Below are 22,276 nucleotides of genomic sequence, written 5' to 3' on the forward strand. Positions count from 1 at the left end.
ATATATATATATATATATATATATAAAAATCTTGCTGTTTCATTTTAATCATGGAAAAATGTGTATTTTGGGTTACTTTTTTAAATCTGAAATCTGAAAATTGGGGATTTTTTTTATCAGGAGAAAACCACGATCCCTGGTTGTAATGCACCATACTGTCTGCCTAAACTAAGAAATGTGCTGTCTTCATTTTATTTATTTATTTTATTTTAATCCATAAGAACAGGGTTAGGGAAAAAACATATTCACCCTCCAGTTGCTAGAAGTGTATTTCAAGATGCTTCCTGAAAAACTGAACATTTATCATTCACAGCTGTTGTACTGCTTCATAATATGTAGAATTATTTCCTGAGCAATCCAGAAACCAAATGGCACATTTCCTAAAATGTCTTCTTTTTGGCAGTTTAGCTGGTGCTTTTTAAGTTTACGTTACAATATTGCTTTAGTTCATCTTTGACGTGTTTCAGCTGGCTGTATTTTAAAAATTAAAAACATATTTAAATGACTGAAACTGATTATAGTTAAATGTACCTGATTTCAGTAGTATGCATTGAAACTGAACGTAAAGCAAATTCTAAAAATAATTTACCTTAATTTATGTTGTATAAAAGTCTAATTTGCTTTAACTGTGGTATTGAGAAAAATAGTTTTAGTTATAAAAGTCCAGTTAATTTTTTCCCAAAACTTTCTTGCCAAATTATCAAGGGATTGATATAATATTTCACATAAAAATACCCAAATTTTAGGTTTTAACAAGCTCTGATTTTTTTCTCAAGGGAGATAATGTTTTTCATTAACTGTTCTGTAAAATTTTAACTCTTCCTTTTCACATTTTGTCTCCATGATCTGTTCACCTGTTCAATAATTAACTATCACCATTAGGTGTAAAAAATTATACTAACACCAATCATCTAGTAATTACTGTGAAACAAAGATTTTAAAATAAAATTCAAGATGCTAATGTAATAATAGAGCTATATGACTTTTTTTTGCAAAATCTGAATTCATTTGCATATATTTTTGCAACAGAATCATTAATGGTTTAAGTGCAGTTGCTGTTTAAATCATCTAAACCTGAAAACTTAAAATTAGGGAATGCCTTCAGTAACTCAATGGATTTCTCAGGATCTCAGACAAAATCATTCTTAGGTCCCTAATACATGGAATAAGATCTGACTTTTGACCTAACTCTAATAGTTTTTACTTTAACTGTAGGCTATAATGTTACACATATTGTTATGAAGTTGCTATCAGACTTTTCAAAAATTAAATTCATATAATTCCTACAAGACTAATATTAAAATAATTATTTGTTACATTGTATTAGGAATGTTCTTGAATCTTTTTTTTCTCTCTCTTCCCCTTCATAAAATTTAATAGGTTTTTTTACATCCTCCTAACTTGGATGCTGTAATAGCTCTGTGAACATGGACCCACTCTTCATCTACATGTGCCAGGTCATACTGTGGCTTTGGAAGTATGCATTGCTCTACGTTGTGCCATGCAAGACAAGAATAAAGTGATAGTTTTAACTGAGTAATGCACTGGAATTTTGGACTTATCCAAACTTGAGGGAAGTGAGAAAAGGAAATTCAAATGCCAAACCTATATAGATCAAACCTGAATATGATGTATGATTGATTTCCTATGAAACAAAACTAGTGAGCTTTGTTCAGCTCTGTGTAGTAGTCTTTTAAGAAGTACAGAAATGTTCATGCAAGGCTATGGCAGGATTTAATAAGGTAAAATGTTATCATTCAAAGACAACCTGATTGTACAGTATTTTACAGGGAAATATATCTTTGAATGGTCTTTGAACAATTGCACTTTCACCTGTATGGAGTTCACTCACTATATTATCTGTAGCTTTCATCTAAAGAAACCAGTTCTGATGATACAGTCCCTTGTAATGGAAATTCAGTAACACTTACTTTTTGGGAACTTGATTTGCTAATAAAATAACTGACAAGGTTTTAGTTTGATCATTTTATTCTTTGCATGTACCCTGTCAAACAAGTCTTAGATACTATCTTGACTCTAAACGATGCATCAAATTAGCATGAAATCACTGATTCTCATTCTCTTCTCAAAGTCTGTATCAGTTGCAGATCCTGGTTGGCATGAAGTGTCTGTCTTTAAAAAGGCAGGAAGCATGAAATACAGAATGCTCTAGACACCCTATAAAATTTAGTACTTGAAGCACTTTGGCTGAAGCTTCCAATCTTTCCACAAGGTATCCATCTTCTCGCCATAGATCTAGTGAACTACCTATGAAATTTGAACTGCTAGCATAAGTTCTCACCAATTTTCATGAGAACTTCCACATATGGCTGCTGTTAGTTTTGTCATTACATGAGATTTCCTTTTGGGGCAGATATATTATGTTAATAGGAATAATATGAATTATAATACGTGTAGGATTTTGGAGGGCCTGATCCTGTCACGTGCTGAACATTGATGCCCAGTAAGTTTTCAGTACCTCTGATGGCACTCATTACCAGGCTTATTTAGGCTGCTAAAGAGTGATATAAATACAGATATAGATGCTATATTTACTTCTCAGCGGGGCAAATTCACCAGCATGTTGCTCTGTGTTGCTATGCTAGATTGCTTCCAATATCCAACAGAGCTTAGTATCTGTACACTAAGGATTTATCTTAAATAATATCCAATCACAAGCAGGGCATTTGGAGACTGACGATCTTGAGGGCATATCCTTGATCATGAAGGAATAGGAAAGATAGAAATGGAATCAGTTATCTGATAAGGAGAATGGAGGTAGCAATGTACAAGAAACAAAAACACATAATTGTACATTTTTAGGTAAGGATTTGGGTTCTATGAGGCTTTTCAAATCTTCTAATCTAATCTTCCTGCTTTTGAACATTCTGGTCTCACACTTACAGTGTTAAACTTTTCCTGTAGTAACATAAAATTCTGGCAGCCAGCATGGAATACCAGTGGGAAGAAGTGCCCAGAGCAAGGTCTTCCTTAGATCAAACTCCTTGAATTTTAGCAGGTAGAAATTGTGTGGGACGACTCTGGCCTTATTGCAGGACTATGCATAAATGGTCATTGACTTTAGCAAGACATTTATAGGCTGTAATAAGGAATCATTAAATCAAGTTATATTTAACTTCTGATAATGGTTTCTCTTTCTAATATGTAAAACATCCTATGTAATTATGTACCAAAATATTTCATTTACAAATATAGAATGTGATTTTATTTTATGTTGTATGTGGCCCAAAATAGTAAAACTTGATCTTTTAGTGATCATATGATATAGCATATAGCTATGAACATATTGGACACTTTAAGACTAAATCTCATTTTACCCATCATTTGCCTGAGTTACATTTACATAATTGAATAACAAAATTTTAGTACATATGTACAGCTTGGATTCCATGTCCTGTGCATCCTTTCTGAGCATACTCTGTAGTCTGCACAGGTATCTGGTGTGAAATAGAATCACCTAGCATGTGCATAATTCCATCTAAATCCTGAATCACAGAAAAAGTACAATTAGTGGGTGTTTTTACAAAAGGAGGAATGATAATTTTTCCAACCTTATTGCCTAGTAGCTAGGGTACCTATCCAAGGAATGGAAGACCGAGATTCTAGGCTCCTGATACTCATATTTGAATGTATATCTCCCATGTCCCTAAGCTACATGCTAGGTATCATTCCAAGCACTCTGTAGCCCTTCTCTTGAAGCTGGCCCACTGGGCAACCAGGACAAGAAGATGTATGGGATCATAAGGAGGACAGCAAGCTAGAGAAAAGTCTCCCCCCCACCCACCCCTGGACAAGTGCTCTAGGCTATGGGTCAGCAATCTACAGTCCATTGGTTGGATAAAGCCCATGGAGCTTGGGGACTTTGGTGGTATTTCAGCAGTGGAAAGGCTTTGATGGTGTTCTGGTGACAGGGGAACAGAAGCACTGGCCTACCTCTGACCCAAGCTGGATTGTTTTGGCCTACAGCTTGAAAACATTACCTGCTGCTGCTCTGGCCATTAGGGATTTGGACTAAAGGGTGGGAATACTCTTATCTTCCTCTGTTTTGCTTCCAAAAGAGAGATGCCTGTCAGCACAGACAGAAAGAGAATCAAAACTGGGCTGAGTGCCAAACATTGCCATTATACAGCTATGTAATTACCACCGTTGGCATGTGAAGGGCAAAGCCCTTTCTGTAGATGAAAAATTAAGGAAAGGGAAATCAAGATAAATTCTCATATCTAATACTCTGTTCTCACTTGGGTCTTTATTCTATAAAGCCTTATGCTTGAGTAACTTTATGTGTACAAGTCCCATTGAGTTTAATGGATTACCGACTTGCACAAGTGATTTCAGGAGTGAGTTGCTTTTGAACTTGCTAGATAGTTTTGCAAATATTAGAGCGCAACCTTAAGTTTGGGTGAGTGCAATGAGTCATGTAAGGTGATAGTAAAGTATTATATGGCATCAAGGATTACTTCCTGAGTTTATGCTTTTAGAGTTTAAAAAGGGAATAGAATTCTGTAATGAGAATATGCAATATTGGCTTCGGATGTCAGTTGGACGCCATTGAAAGACACTTTTTTAAATGTAATATATTTTAACATATATTTATGACTATATTGTAATTTACTTCAGTAAAGCAGACCAATATAACCCTGCTATACAATGTTTTTGCATTGCCTGTTTTCATATGGATGTTCTATCCATGTGATAGAAGAGTCAGAGTATTTCCAAAGAAATGTTAAAACAGTACAGTAGTCCTCTGGTTCTCATTTTAAGTTGTCTCTCTTTTAAGTGTCAGCCAAAATTGGTGCCAATGGACTCAATCACTCAAAAATGAATTTGCAGTTTGGAGGAGAAGATTGATAGCATATTGTAAGAGCTCAAATCTGCTGCCATATACTGTGGGCAGAGGATACAGCCAAGGTTTTCAAGAGTGCATTCATTGAAGATAATTGTGCCTATCATGTGAACTTCACTTCATCAGTCAGAAGGCAGGGTAGGGTGGAAATTTAGGGTGCATCCAGATCAGTGTACACACAATTTATGGCTCCTCAAACCTGTTTGTGATGCTTCAAACTGCATGTGGTGAACGTGCATTTGTGCACAGCATGGTGCCAAAATTTGATACTGGGATGTCCAGTGATACCAGTGTCTGGTGTGACCAGTGTGCACTGCCAGAAACAGAGCCTGGCCATCCAGAACCACACTCTGGCTGCTAGACAGGCTCTGTATAGCCAGATTAGCACTGCTGCTGCCCTGGGAAGCCCCCAGGATCCTAAGTAAGGCTGCTGGGGCCAGTGCAGGTGCTGGCTCCAGCCTCCCCTACCCCACCTGGGATAATTTGGCATGTGCCAGAGTGCATGTGTAGGGGCATGCCTTGGGGCACAAAGCAGTGGCACAAATGTGTGCCACTGCTTTTTGTGCCCCTGGAAATGCTCACCTCTGCATGTGGGGTTGTACCCTTGGGCTAGAAACAGACATTCAAAAAGCCTGAGCCTGAATTGATTCAGTCTTTGCAGGTTAGTCTAATCTGGCTAGGCGAGGGGGGAATAATCCCTGCTTAGGGGGAAGTCAGGCAGACGCTCTGTGCCTGCAAGTCTCTGTTGGAGCTCTGGCTGTGGAGCAGAGGGGAGGGGCCAGCCCTGCAGTAGAGCAGAGAGCCCTACCCAGCCCAGAGAGCATGTTGGGATGCTGGGGGTGTCTGGTTTAATTTAAACCAGCCAGGGGTCTGGGACAGACATTGCATAAACCAGTTTTACCCAGATCAGCTAAGTCTGATACTACATTCAACCAGGTTTATCTCAAACTGGTTTTAGCCATTTTCAAACTGGTTTATGTGCCCTGAACATCTGTTCTGCTACAGGTTTAAATCAGTTTCTGATCACTTAAGCCAGTTTATGTGTAATGTCTGTCTCTAACTGTGGAGACTAATTCATTCAGAGACTAATCCTCAGAGATCCTTAGAGAGTAATCCATTGAGAAAGGCATAAGGTTTCATAGGTGATAGCTACAATTTTGTCATATGCTACTTAGCATCTGATGATCTAGGCTGTTGCCTACAGAAACTTAGGCCTTTCTGAACACATTAGTTTGTAAGGTGCCACCCTGCCCTGCCTTCTGCCTGACTTCAGACTAACAAAGATAATGACCTCTCTCTCTCCATTTTATCAGTTAAACTGAACAAAAAGTCATCCTGGAATATAGAAAAGTTACTCCAACAAAACAAGTTGAAATGAAAGAAATTAAGCAATATTTTTGACGGTTTCTTTTACTGGAAGTCATACTAGACCTACTCTTTTGGTTTTAGCATAACTTCTAGTATAGTTAGTATCTCCTGTATGTTAATATTCCTCGTTATAAACCTATACTTCTTTTTAAAAAAATGCAAAGCTTCCTGAGAGCCATTAGCTGATATTATATATACTTAGTGGCATCTTGTGTCTCTAAGATGTAATTTTAAAAAGTGCTAACTCAGGGAAGAGATTATTTACTGGACAGGGGTGTATGTGAGAGCTTGTTCTCTCTCTTTTTCCTTTCAATAAATTGTTCTGACTTATTTGTCAGTAGAATTACCTCTACCCACTGCTGCCAGAGTCTCCAACTGACCTGGGGGACAGGGAGCACTTCAGAGCCATTCCTGCTCTGTGGAGCTGTACACGGACCCAGGCTCAGCTAGATATAGCAGTGGCAGCTAGTAAGTTCCTTTCTGAACCTGTTCTTGGGCTGGCAGGGAACACCCAGGGGGACTGGACATAGAGAAGGACCCTGCCTGCTGCTGTCCCTGGCTCCATGTGGCTGAACTGGGCAGGAATGGCTCTGGAATCAAACCCTGCCCCCATCCCTGGGACATCTGGAGTCAGTGGCATAGTGGACAGTGGGAGGGAAAGAGAGGAAAGTGTCTTGCTGCTGAGCATGGAGGAGAATGGCAGTGGAATTCTTACTTGCTTCGAGGACTTAAAATAAAGGTCCTTGGCTGCTGCTGTCCTGTTATAGTGGCCTGAAATGTGGATGAAGCTATGCCACGGTATCCATCCTGGATCGATCCCTGGGGAAAATATATATTTGCCATGCTGTTTGATCAGTCATATTATAATTGTTCATAAAGGTCAGTAGGATAACTAGGGCTGGGCATGTGAGGCACCAGTTCTGAGTGCCAATTTACAGTGGTCAGTGGAATGGTGGTTCCCAGAGACCCCACAGTGCAGCCACAGCAGCAGTTTTCACTAGGGAGGCAAAGGGCTATGTGTGAGGAGGTCAGACTTTCTAGTGCTTGGCTACATCTCTCCCCAAAACTCAGCATCAGCACCTCTCCACCTTTGCTGAGTGTGCCCAAATACCTACTTATGCCTCAGATATAAGTAAATAACTTTAGGTTAAATTGTCATTTCCCTTTTGTTCCAAAGAATGTATCTGAGCATACCAGTGTCACCACAGGAACTGCCCAAGAAAGTCAGTGAGAGTCAACCTTAGAAATTCTGTTTAGGGGTTTTGAAAATAGAACTAGGCTCCTTAGTCATTTAAGAGCTTTGAGGGATTTTCTGGGAAACTCTTTAAAAAAAATAAAAGATACAGGCATTTACTTGTCTCTCTCAATTTTCTCACCTTCTGTCCCTCTTCGCAATGTTATTTATTGATGAATATATTGTAATTAATTTAACCTACCAACACTTGGTGACCTTTTATTCCTTGCAGCTACTTTTCCTCCCTTTTGTGTGTCAGCAAAGTAAAATAAAATCTGTCTTCCTTATGTACTGTTGGCACAGTGTAAAGAAAAAGGATAACTTGAGTTTATTAGGAGATTTAAAACATTAAATTTGATGGCAATGAAAGCCAGTGTCATTGGCAGTAAAACTCAGTATCACAGATAATTAGATCAGTGAGAACTTGAGAGGTCCAAGTTCAGATAGCCAAATGTTTGTGGGGGGGTTTGTTGTTGTTTCTGTTTTGTTTTTAACTTGCATTTAGCGAACCTAAATGCCACCTAAATAGGAAAAAAATCAGGGCTGAATGCTCTCAGCTGAAAGTACTGTAATATATATTACTGCTATAGCTGTGCCAAAACTAGAACCATTTTTACAACTCACAGCAAGAAAGCTTTTGAATTTTTGTAATAAATCAAATTACCTGATTAAATGCAGTTTGGTCCATCTCTGTTTCCTGGATTTATATCCACTAGTGTAAGAAACTGCCATAGTCACCTCTGATATGATTACTTTCCTGATTTATATATACAGGAAACCCTTACTATTTGCGGGTTCAGCATTTGCAGTTTCAAATATTTGTGAATGCTGAACCCAATTCTTAAATACACTTAAAAGACATCCTCGGGAGCTCCATGCTTGTCACTGCTGGGCTCCCACTGCTACTGCCATAGCCATGCCTCCCCACACCCCCTCCAGCCACTGGGGGCACTGAGTTCATGAACGCAGTGCCTTATTCGCAGAATTCGCCATTTGCAGGGGAATGAGAATGTATCCCCTGCGAATGGTAAGTGTCGCCTGTACACAGAATCACCAATTAATCTCTAAAATTACTTGTGAAACTCCTCTGAACATTCACAATTTGTATTCTTCTGTGTCTGGGTGTGTGAGAGGTGTAGCAGGAGCATAGTTAGAACACTTTCAACCTTGTGCTCTGGGTATTTTGGGATGGCTGAGCAGTACCTAATTGGCCATTCATGTTGGCTCTGATTTAGAGAGAAAATTTAAGGTATCCCTTACAAACCTAACATCAGTGGGAGTAACAGTAGCAGAGTTCTGTTGGCGTGTCTACATATGCTATTGGCATGCAGCAATAAACTCTGGTTTATATCACTGTGGAGTTTATTGCTTCTGGGCACACTGTCTGAATGTGCACCCAAGGCCGGAGCATGTTGAGCAAGGTTGGAGCAGCCCCAGCTAGAAGGAGGTCCAGGGGATCAGTCTGCCAGGCCAGGGCTGATTCCCCATGCTCAACATGCTGTTGAGTGGCTGGTTGGGGCACAAGGGTGCTCCAGTGTAGGGCTAGCCAGCAGGTAGGCCCCCTCCCCACTCACACACTGAAGCACCTCATCATGACCCAGTCAGCCATATCAGTGTCTACACATGTGCTGCTGCAGAGTAAAATACTCCAGCAGGTAGTGCTTGTATTTACAAGTACTACTCTGCTGAGGAATTGATTAGTTTGCTGTGGCCTAATAGGGCTCCATGTGTAGATGCAAGACATTTAATGCAGAGCTAATTAGTCTGCTGCACAGTAAACATCCCATGTCGACGCACCCTGTGGATGACATATTTCCTTTGCTCTCTCACCTCCATCATCTTTACCTCAACAAAGAGTCCTCCTATACCAGGGACAGGCAATTATTTCAGCAGGAGAGGCATTTCAAGGCCTGCAAGGGTAGTCTTTGACAGTTGCCCTGCCCCCTGGTCAACATCTTGGGACCAGAAGTCCTGCCCCAACCCTAACCTTTGCCACCAGAAGTCCTTCTTCTTGGCTCTGACAGATACTCCTTTGGGGGCAGGAGGTTGCCATCTTAGCACTGGAAAAATTAATCATACACTTAAAGTCGAGCACCTGCTGTAACAAATTTTAATTTGACTACAAAAAATATTTCTCATGATTTGTGTTTGCATACTGTACATAGAGGTGATTTTATAATAACTCAAAAATAAAGTCTTATTCTTGTATTGTGTGTGTGTACGATACGGAGTATGAGGTGTGTGTGCATGGTGGGATGTGGGAAAATGTGTATGGTGGGATGTGGGGAGGTTTGTAGGGAAGAATGAAGGGTGTGGGGATCCCCCCCACACTCCCCACATGGCACACAGCCCCTGCAGGCAAAAGCAGCAGCAGCAGGCATGGGCATTTCGGGTGCTCATGACTGGTGCAGGTACTGGCACCTAGCAGCCAGTGCTGTACATTGCAGTGAGAAGCGCATCCTGCCCAGCCTGTCTGTATCACCAGGGTTCCCTGCTGCACAAGTGCAACTCCTGCACTCATACACCACCAGAGGGAAGTTCCATGTGCTGGATCTGGCTGCCTCCCATGCCCCATGAAATGCAAGTGGCTCATGAGTGCAATAGTTGCACGTACATGGCACAGAGCCTAGCAATAGAGGTGTCCCGGCCAAGCTGCACTCCTCACACCCACGTGAAGAGCTGGCTGGAGCTGTGTGCCACTAGGTGTCAGTACCTACACCGGGCATGAGCGCCCTGCCCTGAGCACCCCCACCAGCTGTTACTGTGCCCTGCCCCAAGCACCCCCCACCTTCTCTCATGCCTACACCCTGCCCACCAAAGCTTCACATTGCTGCCGCCCCCTTGGGCACGGGATCCATGCTGCTGCCAGCCTCAGCCCTACTCTCCATGCTCACCCAGCTGCAGCTCTCCCTTACCCTGCCCCTCTCTCCACCCCTGCCACTTCCTTACCTGCTGCCCAGAGTGAGCAAGACACTGGGGAAGCCAAGCAGGTTCTCCAGTAGCTGCAGCAGTGACAGCAGCAACCCTGCCTACAAGCTGTGCGTTGGCTGGGTCAGGCCCTTTCACCCACAAGGGTGGGAGCGAGGTGCAATAGGGTATGTTGGCCATAGCGCAGAAGGAAGGGGAGGTGTATATGTTGGGTGCCTCACTCCCACCCTCATGCATACTATCAGACTGTTCCTTACCTTCTTTATAAAGGAAAAAAATCTTTGTGGAAATATAAATATAAAACCCCCTGAAAAACAAAAGAAGAAAAAGACCCTGTTTGATACAAGTTTTATTTGTAATGGTCAGGTGGGGAAAGGTTCCCCAGCCTGTTCAACTAATATAGAATCTGCAGGGCCCACTTGGCCCTGACATCTGAAATCTGTGTATTGGGATGAGTGAATTAAACCTTTATCAAAACAAATTTCTGAAAGGCATTTCCCAATTGAATCAAGGATTGCAAGGTTTGGGAGGTGATGTATTCTATAGATTTGCAGCTCAACAGCAAGTCAACAGAAATAGTGTGTACAAATGTCTCCTCCTTAAAGAATGAAAAGAAAATTAATTTATCTTTCTGGAGGATAAATCATGACCCATAGACAGGGGAAAGGTATATTAATAGAATAATAATGGTTCCACAGAAGTCAGAGGTCAAGCACATTTTAGCTTATTAGACTATGCTTCAATGTCCAGACATTTCTATTAAGACTATTAAAATACATGGGGCCCTTTTGTTCTCCTAGTAGAAAAGGCCTGCTGTAGTGATGTGGTTATATGAGAGGAGGCTTGGGTATTTTCTTTCAAGTAGATCTTTAATCATAAAGGTCAAATGTTTACCATTAAAAAAACTTGAAGGTCAAGGAACTCTGTTACATTCAGTTATTGATTTTTTTTTTTTGAAGACCTTGAACCTTGGCAAGTATCACAAGTTATACAGGGCAACTACGCAAGGGCAATAATAGAAAAAGCTGGTGAAGCCCTCCTAAATATGAGAGGTTGTGTATATTAACACAGGACCCAGATTTTCAGGAAATGGAGAAAATGGTGGAAATCTGAAATGGTTCTGGAGATACTTGTTATGATCTGAGGATTTTTAAAAAGGAGTGGTTTTTTTCTTTTTTGTGGTCATTGTTTCAGTATAATAGTACCTGGATGACATTAGAGCTAAATACAGACAGCCAAAAAATCAGAGTCTGAATCAATTCAGTCTTTGTGAGTTAGTCCAAGCTGTGTAGATTGAACCAATAAGCAAGTGAACAGACATTCAGTTCTGATTCCAGAAATGCAGCCATCTGCCTACACTGGCCCAGGCCAGAAGCCAGGGGGTGCTAGAGCATTGTTTCCTGCTCAGCTAGAGCAGACAGCATGAGCCAAGGCTTTCCTACCCACCCTGCGGTGTGGGGGTTATGGGAGTGGTGCAAAAAATTCTGGGATGCTGGGGGACTGTGAGTTAACTTGAATCTGGAGGGGATCTGGGACAGAAGGTCAATAAACTGATTTAGCCTAAATCAGTTAATTCTGATACTACAGCCATCCAGGTTTATCTTAAACCAGTTTCAACAATCATGAAAGCAGTTCAAGTGCTCTGAGCTTCTGTTGTGTTACAGATTTTAACTGATTTCCAGTCACTTTTACCAGCGTGTGTGTAATTTCTGTCCATAGCCTAGAGGTGCAGTTATTCTGAATAAGGGGAGAACATTTGCTAGAGAACCATTTTTTCCCAAAAAAATATTGTTTCTAGAGCACTTCAGGGAAATGTTTTGGTTTCAAAGGTGAGATTCCAATGAACTGCAGAAAATCCTGAACTTTCGAAGTCAGCATTTAGAAAGGTAGTCCTTCATGAGTCAATCCTAGGCACCAGCTGGTCTAAGAATCTTAAAACCCTGGTGTGGCTCTAGCTTGACCTAGAAAACCAGAAAGTCCTGGCTAACTGAGATTGATTTTTTCACAACAGCCCCTAACCTGACAAAACCAGTCTCAGTCTCTGGGATCCTGGGAGAACATCTAGTTTGAGAAACACTATGTGTCAGGTATAGGATGTCACACCTTTAGATTAGAGTGCAGACACATTCTGACTCACCCAAATGAATGCTGAATGATTGCTTATATGTTCACTATCATATAATCTTTTGATCTAGCTATCATGCTGAAAATAATATTTAAAGGACATCCAAAATACAAAAACTTAGGCCATCAACAGGCATTCATTTGAAGCAGTGGTAATTTTCTAACGCTAGAAATGCTCTCCAGAGAGGGAGCAGCACAGCTGTTCATCCTGCAACTGTCCTTTTTCCTGCACATGGTGCCTTCCTCAGACTAGAGTGATCCTGCTCTGGGGAAAGTGTGGAGAGCACCGGCTGCTCCAATCTTCCTGTTTCCAGGAGGACTGGAGCGGTGAAGCTATGCCCCTGCTTTTAACTCCACGAGGGGAAAAAAGCTAGATGTCCCAAGAGACTCCTGCTACACAAGGGAGATAATAAAATTACATGATGTTGAATCACAGCCTTACAGTTTGCTTTCCAAGCACTGGGCAAAATGTCAATAATACACACCCAAGAGGTAGCTAAAATTTCTCCTCACAAAGCTGTGTTATCAAAAGCCAATTGTCTAACTCTGCTTGGAAAATAAAATGAACTGGAATGTAGCAGTAGTGGTGCTGCTTCTCGTAGTTTAGTTAGGAAGACTCTGGGGACTCTAGCTTTTTCTTTCACAGCTGTGTAGTCTTAGTACTAACAGGTTTGCCTCGGCCTCATCTTCTGTGACTTACTATTGAGGGCTGTCCAAGGACAGCGGGGTCAGGTCTTCTTGTAAATTAATGTTCCCTGTGGGACTCCTAATGAAGAGACTGTTAACTAATTATCGGTCTGTTTGGAAGGTACTCATTTTTTAATTGACCTCAAAACACTCAAGGAACCAAAGGAATCTGAAGAAAGATGACTGGTGTCCAGGGCAAGAGAAATGCATCATTTTCTGTCGTTGGGGAGGGTGAGTTGGTTTATTAGGGTAAGGTGGATGTGCAAGCTTGATAATGAGGTGCTCAGAATTTAGAGGGATCAATAATTGCACCTGGTCACCCTGCTTCTGTGCGGTTTTATTCCCTCATTCATTTAGCTTGTTTTCTGTAAATATTACTTTAGTCTTCGCTGAGAAATATGTTTTAAACTAATTCTGTTATAATCTGAGTTTTAGTTTAAGTAGAAAAGTTCAAATCTGCAATTTGAATGTCAGGTGCAATTTCACTGAGGTTGCTTGCAGGGCTGCAAATATCCCACAGAGAAGATAATTGTAAAGTCAGAAGAAGCCTCAAGACTGTTAGTTAGGAAACAGTTTTGGTCCAACAAAATGATATTTTACTTTTTACCCTGTGAATGCTGGCTAAAATGATGATGAACTCAATATTTCTTGTTTATCTTTAAGTACTTGATAATTTAATGAATAACAAGTTATATTTTTAATTCTCTGCTATTTTGTAGGATTCATGAGCCAGATTCTTAACTGGGCCAAGTATTGTCTTTTGGAAAAAAGTAGTAACTATGTAACAGTGGATATTATAAAGAACTTCTTCACAGTAAGGGTTGCCAGAATCTGGAATAGGTTTCCAAGGGAGGTAGTTGCTCTCCCCTACCTAGAGGAGACTGGACAGATACGTGGCTGGGGTCATCTGACCCCAGCACTCTTTCCTACTCAGGGCAGGGGGTCAGACTCGATGACCAACTGACTGACCCTAACATCTATGAATCTATAAAACATGTTTTTGTCATAATAAAGATATGTACTTCATTTACCAATTACAGTGTTTTAAAATAAAGCTGAGAACACTGAAGGAACTTCTGTTTAGAAAACTTTCATTGTTAGACTCCAATATAGAAAATACCTTTGTATTGCAGTAAGTGGAGAGAGGGTTTTTAATGCAATTTAAAAATCAATTACTTAGGTATTTCTAAAAATGTATTAGATTAGATTGAAAATCTAATTGAGAAACAAGACCGTACCCCCTTATAAATGTAATCTGCTATGAACTGATTAAAAGTTTCTACTTGAAGACAGTCATCCCTGAAGAAGGGCTATTTGTGCCCAAAAGGTTGTCTAATACCTTTCCCGACTATACATTTGGCCCAACAAAAGATATTATAAAGCATACCTTGCTTCAGAGCCCTTAGAGCACTGGTTTTCAAACTTTTTTGACTTTAGACACCCATGGGGAGACTCAAGGCACCCCTCAAAATTGGTCATCTATTAAATCTCACTCTCTTTCTTTTTTACTTAAAAAACCCCCAAAAACAAAACCCCCCCAAACCACCCCCAATAAATTGGTTTACTATTGAAAAGAGCCCAGAAAGATCACAGCTCTGGATTTCTATTTGAAATCTCTGGGATTATTCTGTGAATCATGTTTGTAAACCTAACAGTGCTAACATTGTGTAGCATCCCATAGCACCATTGTAAGGACCTTGGGGCACCCCAGGACGATATGGCAACCTGGTTGAAAACCCATGCCTTAGAGACAGAGTTTGAAAGCCCATATGACATAAATGCATTAACATGCATTTGCAGCTAGAGCTACAGAGGAGAGCACACATTAACTGAGTATTTCTGTTAGCAGCAATCAGACATAAAATACCTGTACATGGAGAAAAATACATTGCAGAGTTTGTTATTGCTTTTTATTTAGGCAATTTTTGCCTCAATCATATCTCAAAGAATTATTGCCCCTGGAATTTAGAGCATACCTATACAAATCTGACCTCCTTTAAATGGTTTATATTATCATACTTTTACTTCTGGTATGATAAGTACCTCCATGGTCAGCCCTTTGTGAAAATCATGGACAGAGATTTTTAAGACTAATTTTATTTTCCATAAAGATTCACTGTATGTTCATACTGTACCCTTTGCAAATAGCTACCACACTCAAACAACTCATGGCAGGTAGAAGCAGTTACTCAATTTAAGAGTTTTAAATTGTAATTTTTTGAAAGCTCTCGTGAGCTTTTATAATTTTATAGCACTTTGTGGGGACACCAAAATGCTGTACACCCAAGTATAAATGCAAGTGCCTTATAATTTTTTTATTACAGTCCAAAGCCCCATACAAGCAAGATTACCAAATTTAACCGTAAAATTTGCCAATTTGGAGCAAGTGAAGACAGGTGTGAGATTACAGCTATAATAAAACTGAAGTTGAACACTAAGATCTAAATTTGTAGCTGGCAATTGATTTGATTTATAAAACATAGACCACAAAAGGAGATAGATGTAAATCAGCATCTTCAGTTGGAAACACAGTGGTCTGATGAGTTGTGGTAGGTCAGGGGGAACTGCTGAATTACTTGTTTAAGTCTGGCTTAGAGCTTGTGCAGCATAACTATAAATTTTTGTCAAGCTTATCTACGGAGACACCATTTGCAACAAAAAAAAAACTAGTTGGTCCTAGCAGATGCTACCTATGCCATATAATCTTTGGTAAAATGAACAGAAGAATGTAAAACACATGGAGTTTCCCAGGGCAAAGAAGTGGTATATTATTTGTGAACATAGCTGAAGCCTGTAAAATACTTAAGGTGTTTAAATACACAGATCAGTAATTAAACTGTTTTTAAGATACTAGAACACTGCATTGCAAAACTCAAATGGTAAATAAGCCTGATAAGGAAATAAAGGAAAAGCAATAAAAATATTGTCTCCAGAGTTCCTTCCAATCTGAGCAGTCTTAATGTCACTGATGAGGAAAACTTGCATAGAATAAGGAAGACACTGAACTTAATTAATAAAGGCTACTTAGTTTTATAAGAAGAAATCCCAAAGTGGCCATGGCAGCTTTTGTTTGCCATGGATTGACTGATAAACAATTTCAAAGCAGAAGTCTAGAGACTTTTTGTTTGAGATACTGTATGGCTCTCAGACTTTGGGATAGAGGCCTGACATTTGGCAAGGCGATAGACTTTGTGTCAGGAATGTGCCTTTTGTCATGCATATAAAAAAATGCCTAAATAGAGCCATAATGATAAGCTTTTTAGAAATGGAATTTCTGAAGCCAGTGACTATCAGTCTTGTGTTAAGGACACAAGAAGTGAAACAGGTCATCACATGAAAATACATACTTAAAAGGGAAGAGAGTTGCAAAAATAAATAAATAAATAAATGCACAGGAATGGTTTTGGTTGTAACCAAGTATTTAAAGTGTGCTTTAAAGTAATTTGGGATGTAAATGTAGCTGGAAAGAGAAAGTAGATCCATAATGAGAAGGGGAAAATAAAGAATGCAACACAAAGGAGAAGTAAACTACCACTAGCTAGAAATGAAAATGTTTACTACTGCAAAGCAGAAAACCATTGGGTACATAAAGGCAAGGGGAATGTATGGGCAAGGGGTATTTTCTTGTAAAATTTTGGTGGTTTTTTGTGGTTTGAGAAAGATGCCTAGTGATTTTTTTTCTTTCCTTCTTTGTTATCTAATCATTTCAAATGGGCAAATCTATTTATACTAATTTCAAAGGTACCTAGTTTTCAGTCAGAATTTTTTTTCTGACCTTTAATTAACAAGTAAGAATGTTCTAAAACCACTCTTTCTGATCTGTGTTTTGTACAGTGCCTAACACAACGGCATTCTCATGTACATGACTATGCAAGGCCCCAAGACACTAGTCTAATACCAGCAATAATTAAAGCAATAACAAAATGGCCTTTCGAAAGATCAATTGCTGTGCATTTTTAGAAAGTTTTGAGATCTCTTAAAGAAAGTCCACAGCGGCATAGGTGAAATATCACAGAGGAACAAATTAAATTATTGGTGGTTTGGGGAAATTATTATGCTTTACCACAAAAATCTTCCTTTTATTTAAAAAAAAATGGAAGGAAGGAAAGGCATATTAAGGACAACATTCATTCTAAGCAGGTATAAGTCTTTTTTTTTTCCTTTTATATTTTTATTGCAGATAATATCCGAACTCTCTGGGCACTTTTAAATTTCAGGGCCTGATTCTCATTTATGCAAAATAAGAGCAGATTAAATTATTAATACATTACGTATAAACTCAGTTTGTATCCTCAAAAGTGATGCCAGGTGGCCTGGGCATAAATAAGAATCAGGTCCCCAATATTTATTTAACCCTTGGGTTTTGTACATCGTTTTATTTGAACTGATTTGCAGGACCTAGTGTACAGAAAGCTAAATGTTTTAAATGCTTTAAAAGTAACTTTAGTCACAGAAGCATGCTATTTATTTCATTTCTCCAGAGGAAGAGTGGAATTTCTTTTCTTTGAACATCCCAAGCTAAACATTTCTGACACCATAGCACAGTGTCAATTGGAAATTCACACTTCATGTAATAACAGACCATTTTAATTTCATGAGCTAAGGAATTGCCTTCCACTCGTAAATTGCACTAAGAAAGCAATATTGTCAGAAATGGCACAATGCATCAAAAGATAACTCTATTGAATTAAATGAGAGGCTTTCATTACCTTTAACACTGTGTTTTCATATAACAAAAGCATTAATTAAACCCTTCATTGCATTCTTCCATTCACTGGAGCATTTGCTGTGTTTGACAAGAAATGTTGTCCAAGAAAACATGTGGCGTCCAAACATTCCTATTAAAGTACACTTACTCAAGCAGAAGGGAGTGCGGGAGATGGAAGGGGGTGGATTTGCTACACCTGGGAAAATATATAGGCAGAAAAAAACTTGACGAAAACATCAACTTTCTTCCCTTTCTCCTCCGCTCACCCATTCTGCCTAATAGAGTACTGTTGGGCTCTCAAAATATATAGTCTTATTTAAGATTTTGGTAGAGAGAAAGCAATGACAGCTAATTACTGGCCCTGTTACCAGCTATATTGCTCAGGACATTTCAAATTCAAAAAAAATCAGGCAACTGTCTTCAACTTGTTCATCTACTTGCATTTGCAGAGAGGGATCCTCTAGTTGGGAATCAGCTTAACATTAGAAGAGATTCATCCTTTGAAATACAGTTCACCCAAATGGCACTGCAAAGGAAAAGTGCTCAGTATTGCGGGAAATACAGGATAGGGGTCAAGCTATACATACTAATACAAAGTATTCCCAAATGCAGACTCTGGAATCTGGAAAGTGGTACAGGAGGAGAGAGAATCATGTGTATATCATTTCAGTTTAGCATGAACTCGTCAGATAAACAAGAAGAGATACATTTCAGGAAAAAAATATGTATATTAAATTAATGCAAACCCATGGTTTATTTCCATTTGTAAATCTACAATGTCCTCTTTTTTATTATTCCAGGAGAACATTTACGAATCTGCCCTCAGGAATATACATGCTGCACATCAGAAATGGAGGACAAGTTGAGCCAGCAGAGCAAACTGGAATTTGAAAACTTGGTGGAAGAGACAAGTCACTTTGTGCGCACGACCTTTGTGTCCCGGCACAAGAAGTTTGATGGTAGGTGTGATTATAATTTGCATACTCTTGGGAAGTTATTTCAAGTCTGTTTCAGTGTGAGTGTCATTCTCATGCACTCCAAAGCTCAACATAGGAGTCTACTGTCCAAAATATATATCAGTTTTGTTTCCTTTACAATTTGATATAACATCTGCAGTTGTCACCTTAGCTAAACATAAGGATTAACTTTGCAGCAGGTGCCTCTTATTAGCTGTTATGATTACATATACAGTAACACTGAGAACCACACAGTTGAGTACCTGCAAGCTGGCTAATGTAAAAAAAAAAAAAAAAGGAAAAAGGAAAGAAAAGGTTAATCCTACATAGGGTGGTGTATAATTTTTTGCGTCTATTTTTTAGGCTTTCAGTTATACTTATTGTTGCAAGATGAACTGTAATTTTTATTTTTTCTTACAGTAAAGCTCTGTTTATAGCCTGTAGCCTGGCTTCCTCCATAAGCCAATGTTTTCCATGTGAAGTACAGTTGTCTCTCAGAAGGGTTTCCTTTTCTTCACCACTTGAGGGCCAGTGGGCACTGTCCAGTGTAGTTTACTTAGTGTTTCTCCTTGATGCTCTCAATTTGAAGCTATTACCTCGCTCCCAGCCCTGTTTTCTCTTTAGTTGTCCCCCAGAATCAATTGATGTATATCTAGTAGCACCCCCCTCCCCAAAAAAGGTGTGGGAGGGCTAACTGTAGCTCCATGGGCATTAAGCCCAAGTTAACCCTTTGTGTCAAATATGCCTGTTCTTGATCACCCATGTCTTAGTTACAGATGAGAAGGATTCCTCTACAAAATTTTTGTATGGTACTCGAATGCTTTATTTCTGCAAAAATTGAGAAAGACAGATTTAAATTATTTTTTCTTTCTGTTCACTGGTGTGATTTCTCCTTCCTACAGCATAAGATGGTTTGGGAAAGGGATTAGACATTTTCTCTAACAACTCATTTTCCTTAGAAATGAATATAAAGTGATTTTTTTCCTCCCCCTGCTGAAAATGTATGGCACTAGTTGTTAAATAAACCTTTCTCATTATACATTGGAGGATAGCAAATATTAAAATGACTTCTTGTTCATTCTTGTTCACTCTCAGATTTATGTATGTGTTCAAATGAAATATAGATACATTTTGAATGACTGAATGATCTACTTATTCCTAAATGTGAAAAATGTTCACCTTGCTTGTAACACAATGTGATATAGACCCAGAGGCTGCATCCAGATGAGTGTGGCCATGTGGTATGTGCCAAGACCCATCTATACCCTGCAACCTGGCTAGCTGGCATATGCTCTGCAGGCTGTTTCTACAGGATTGCACCCCTAGGGTTAGGAAGGTCACACTGCTGGGGTTGGGAGGTGGAGCTGGCTTGGTGCCAGTACCTGCTTTACCTTCACCTTCCCCCAGGCAGTAGAGTTCAGGGGCTGAAAAATGCATCTACACAGAAAAAGAGGGTGATGGAGGAGATACTGCATTCTGGGATGCTGGAGGATTGCAACTTGGGTGGCTCATCTATGGGGAGTGGACACATTTTAATGGAATCTGAGCTGCCCTGAAGTGCTGTAACTTTAAGCTCCCTAACGTATTATTAAAAGTAGTTTCTAGGGGTGCACTGATAGAGATTTTGAGGGGCCGATACCAATAGCCAGTTTTTAAGGAGGTATATTTGCTGATACCGATCTGATTTCCAATACAGCTGTGTGCAGCTGGTAAGTCTGTTGTGGTGGAAAGGGAGGTGGGAAGAAAGGGGACATGAGGGTGAGGGAAGGAGTGGAGTAGGAGCAGACTGCCCAGTCAGTGTCCCTCCAGATCTCCATGGGGTGGGGCGGGAAGGCTGCAGCTGCAGGCTGGAGTTGCGGCTGCACTGGACCCTTCTCGGTGGGGGCTGGGCTCAGGGCAGGCAGCGGTGGTGCTGGGAGGTGGGGATATGCTGCCGTGCTGTGCTCCTTTCTGCCTATGTGCTACACTGCAGCTGCATGCACACACAGGGATGTATTGGCCAAATCGTCAGCCTCATTGGACTGACTTCTAATACAGCCAATTTTCTTTATATCAGTACCAATCCAATATCGGAGCAATGTGTCAGGGTACCTCTACCAGTTTTAGGTGTTAATGTGGACAATCCAGGAGTTAAGCTCCAGGAGCCACCTAAAATTAATATGCTATAAGACCTTTACAAGGATATGTAGCCATCTGCTCTTGGTGTGGTGCAGATGGAAAATAATTGAAGGGGTTTGGTTCTAAATGAATTCTGAGTTGGCTCAGGGACAATGAGGGCTAACTTAATCCTCTCACCAGAGAAGAATGTTAAATGCATATGCTGTGTAGGGAAATAGGAGCCAGGAGCTGGGAAGATGTACATTAGTTTTTTTATTCTGCTTTAGGAAGCCAGGGGTTGGGAAGATTCTAAGTCAAAACTCTAGAGTGGAGTTTAGAGAGAGAGAAAAATTGTGTATCTAAGACTAATACTGTTTTTTTTTTTTAAATCTCATTAAAATTCTTAGTTACATGTTGAGTGAATTTGAGTCATTCTGTAAGAGTTGAATTAAAGCTGTAGCGAGATCTAAGGAAGGGTAATGTGAAATCTTGCCTAAACCTATCCCAACCAACCAGTTAGTCCAAAAAAAATATCATCCACAAGAACGCTCATCTCTCACTCCTTCTGAGTAATGCAGACATTTGCCATATTTGGTTTGTGGTCATAGGGATCCTGGTTTTCTTTGATTTTAAAAAAATCCCCAATTTTCAGATTTAAAAAGGTAACCCCAAATCTATATTATTCTATGATTAAAATGCAATGTTATACTAATATATTAGCAGTGTTTCATTTTAATCATGGAAAAATGTGGATTTGGAGTAAATTTTTTAAATCCAAAAACTGGGGATTTTTTTTTAATCAGAGAAAACGGGATCCCTGATGATCACACAGCTTGCTTTAAGCTACATGATCATAATTCTAAAGTGGCACGTGCAGACATTTGCCAGTTTTGGGAGCCACACTGAGAACTCGGTACAAGTAACTGGGAGTATGGGGAGGGGCCAGTAAAGTTGGGAGGGTTGGCAAGATTGGTGGTGGGTCGGGGTGGGGGGCTAAAATTGCCTGTTCAGGTTTGGGGGCATAGGAAGAGCACAGCCCCAGGGCTGGGGTGAGCAGTGACTTTTCCTGGCCCCAGAGCTGCACGCTGAAAGTGTGCAGACATTCAATGGACAGGATTAACCTGTTCTTGATCTAAATTAATTCACCTTTTTCAGGTGAACAAACTTACATAGATTTCATAGACATTAGGGCTGGAAGGGACCTCGGAAGATCATCCAGTCCAGCCCCTTGCCTAAGGGGCAGGAAGTCAGCTGGGGTCATAGGATCCCAGCAAGATAAGCATCCAGTTTACTCTTAAAGGTGTTCAGTG

General features: G+C 40.0%; 1 protein-coding gene across 1 annotated transcript in view; it reads left to right on the forward strand.

Annotated features, from left to right (window-relative positions):
• The window catches only part of GPC6 (glypican 6), a 1,304,538-nt gene that overhangs the window by 221,061 nt on the left and 1,061,201 nt on the right, over window positions 1-22,276 (forward strand). Inside the window, exon 2 of the mRNA XM_019524944.1 lies at window positions 18,714-18,872. Within this exon, the coding sequence (XP_019380489.1) occupies window positions 18,764-18,872 (109 nt within the window). The 5' untranslated portion in view covers window positions 18,714-18,763. The remainder of the gene's footprint in view (window positions 1-18,713; window positions 18,873-22,276) is intronic.

Source organism: Gavialis gangeticus, unplaced genomic scaffold (genome assembly GCF_001723915.1).
Source record: "Gavialis gangeticus isolate Ggan-Ray unplaced genomic scaffold, GavGan_comp1, whole genome shotgun sequence".
Classification (NCBI taxonomy): Eukaryota; Metazoa; Chordata; order Crocodylia; family Gavialidae; genus Gavialis; species Gavialis gangeticus.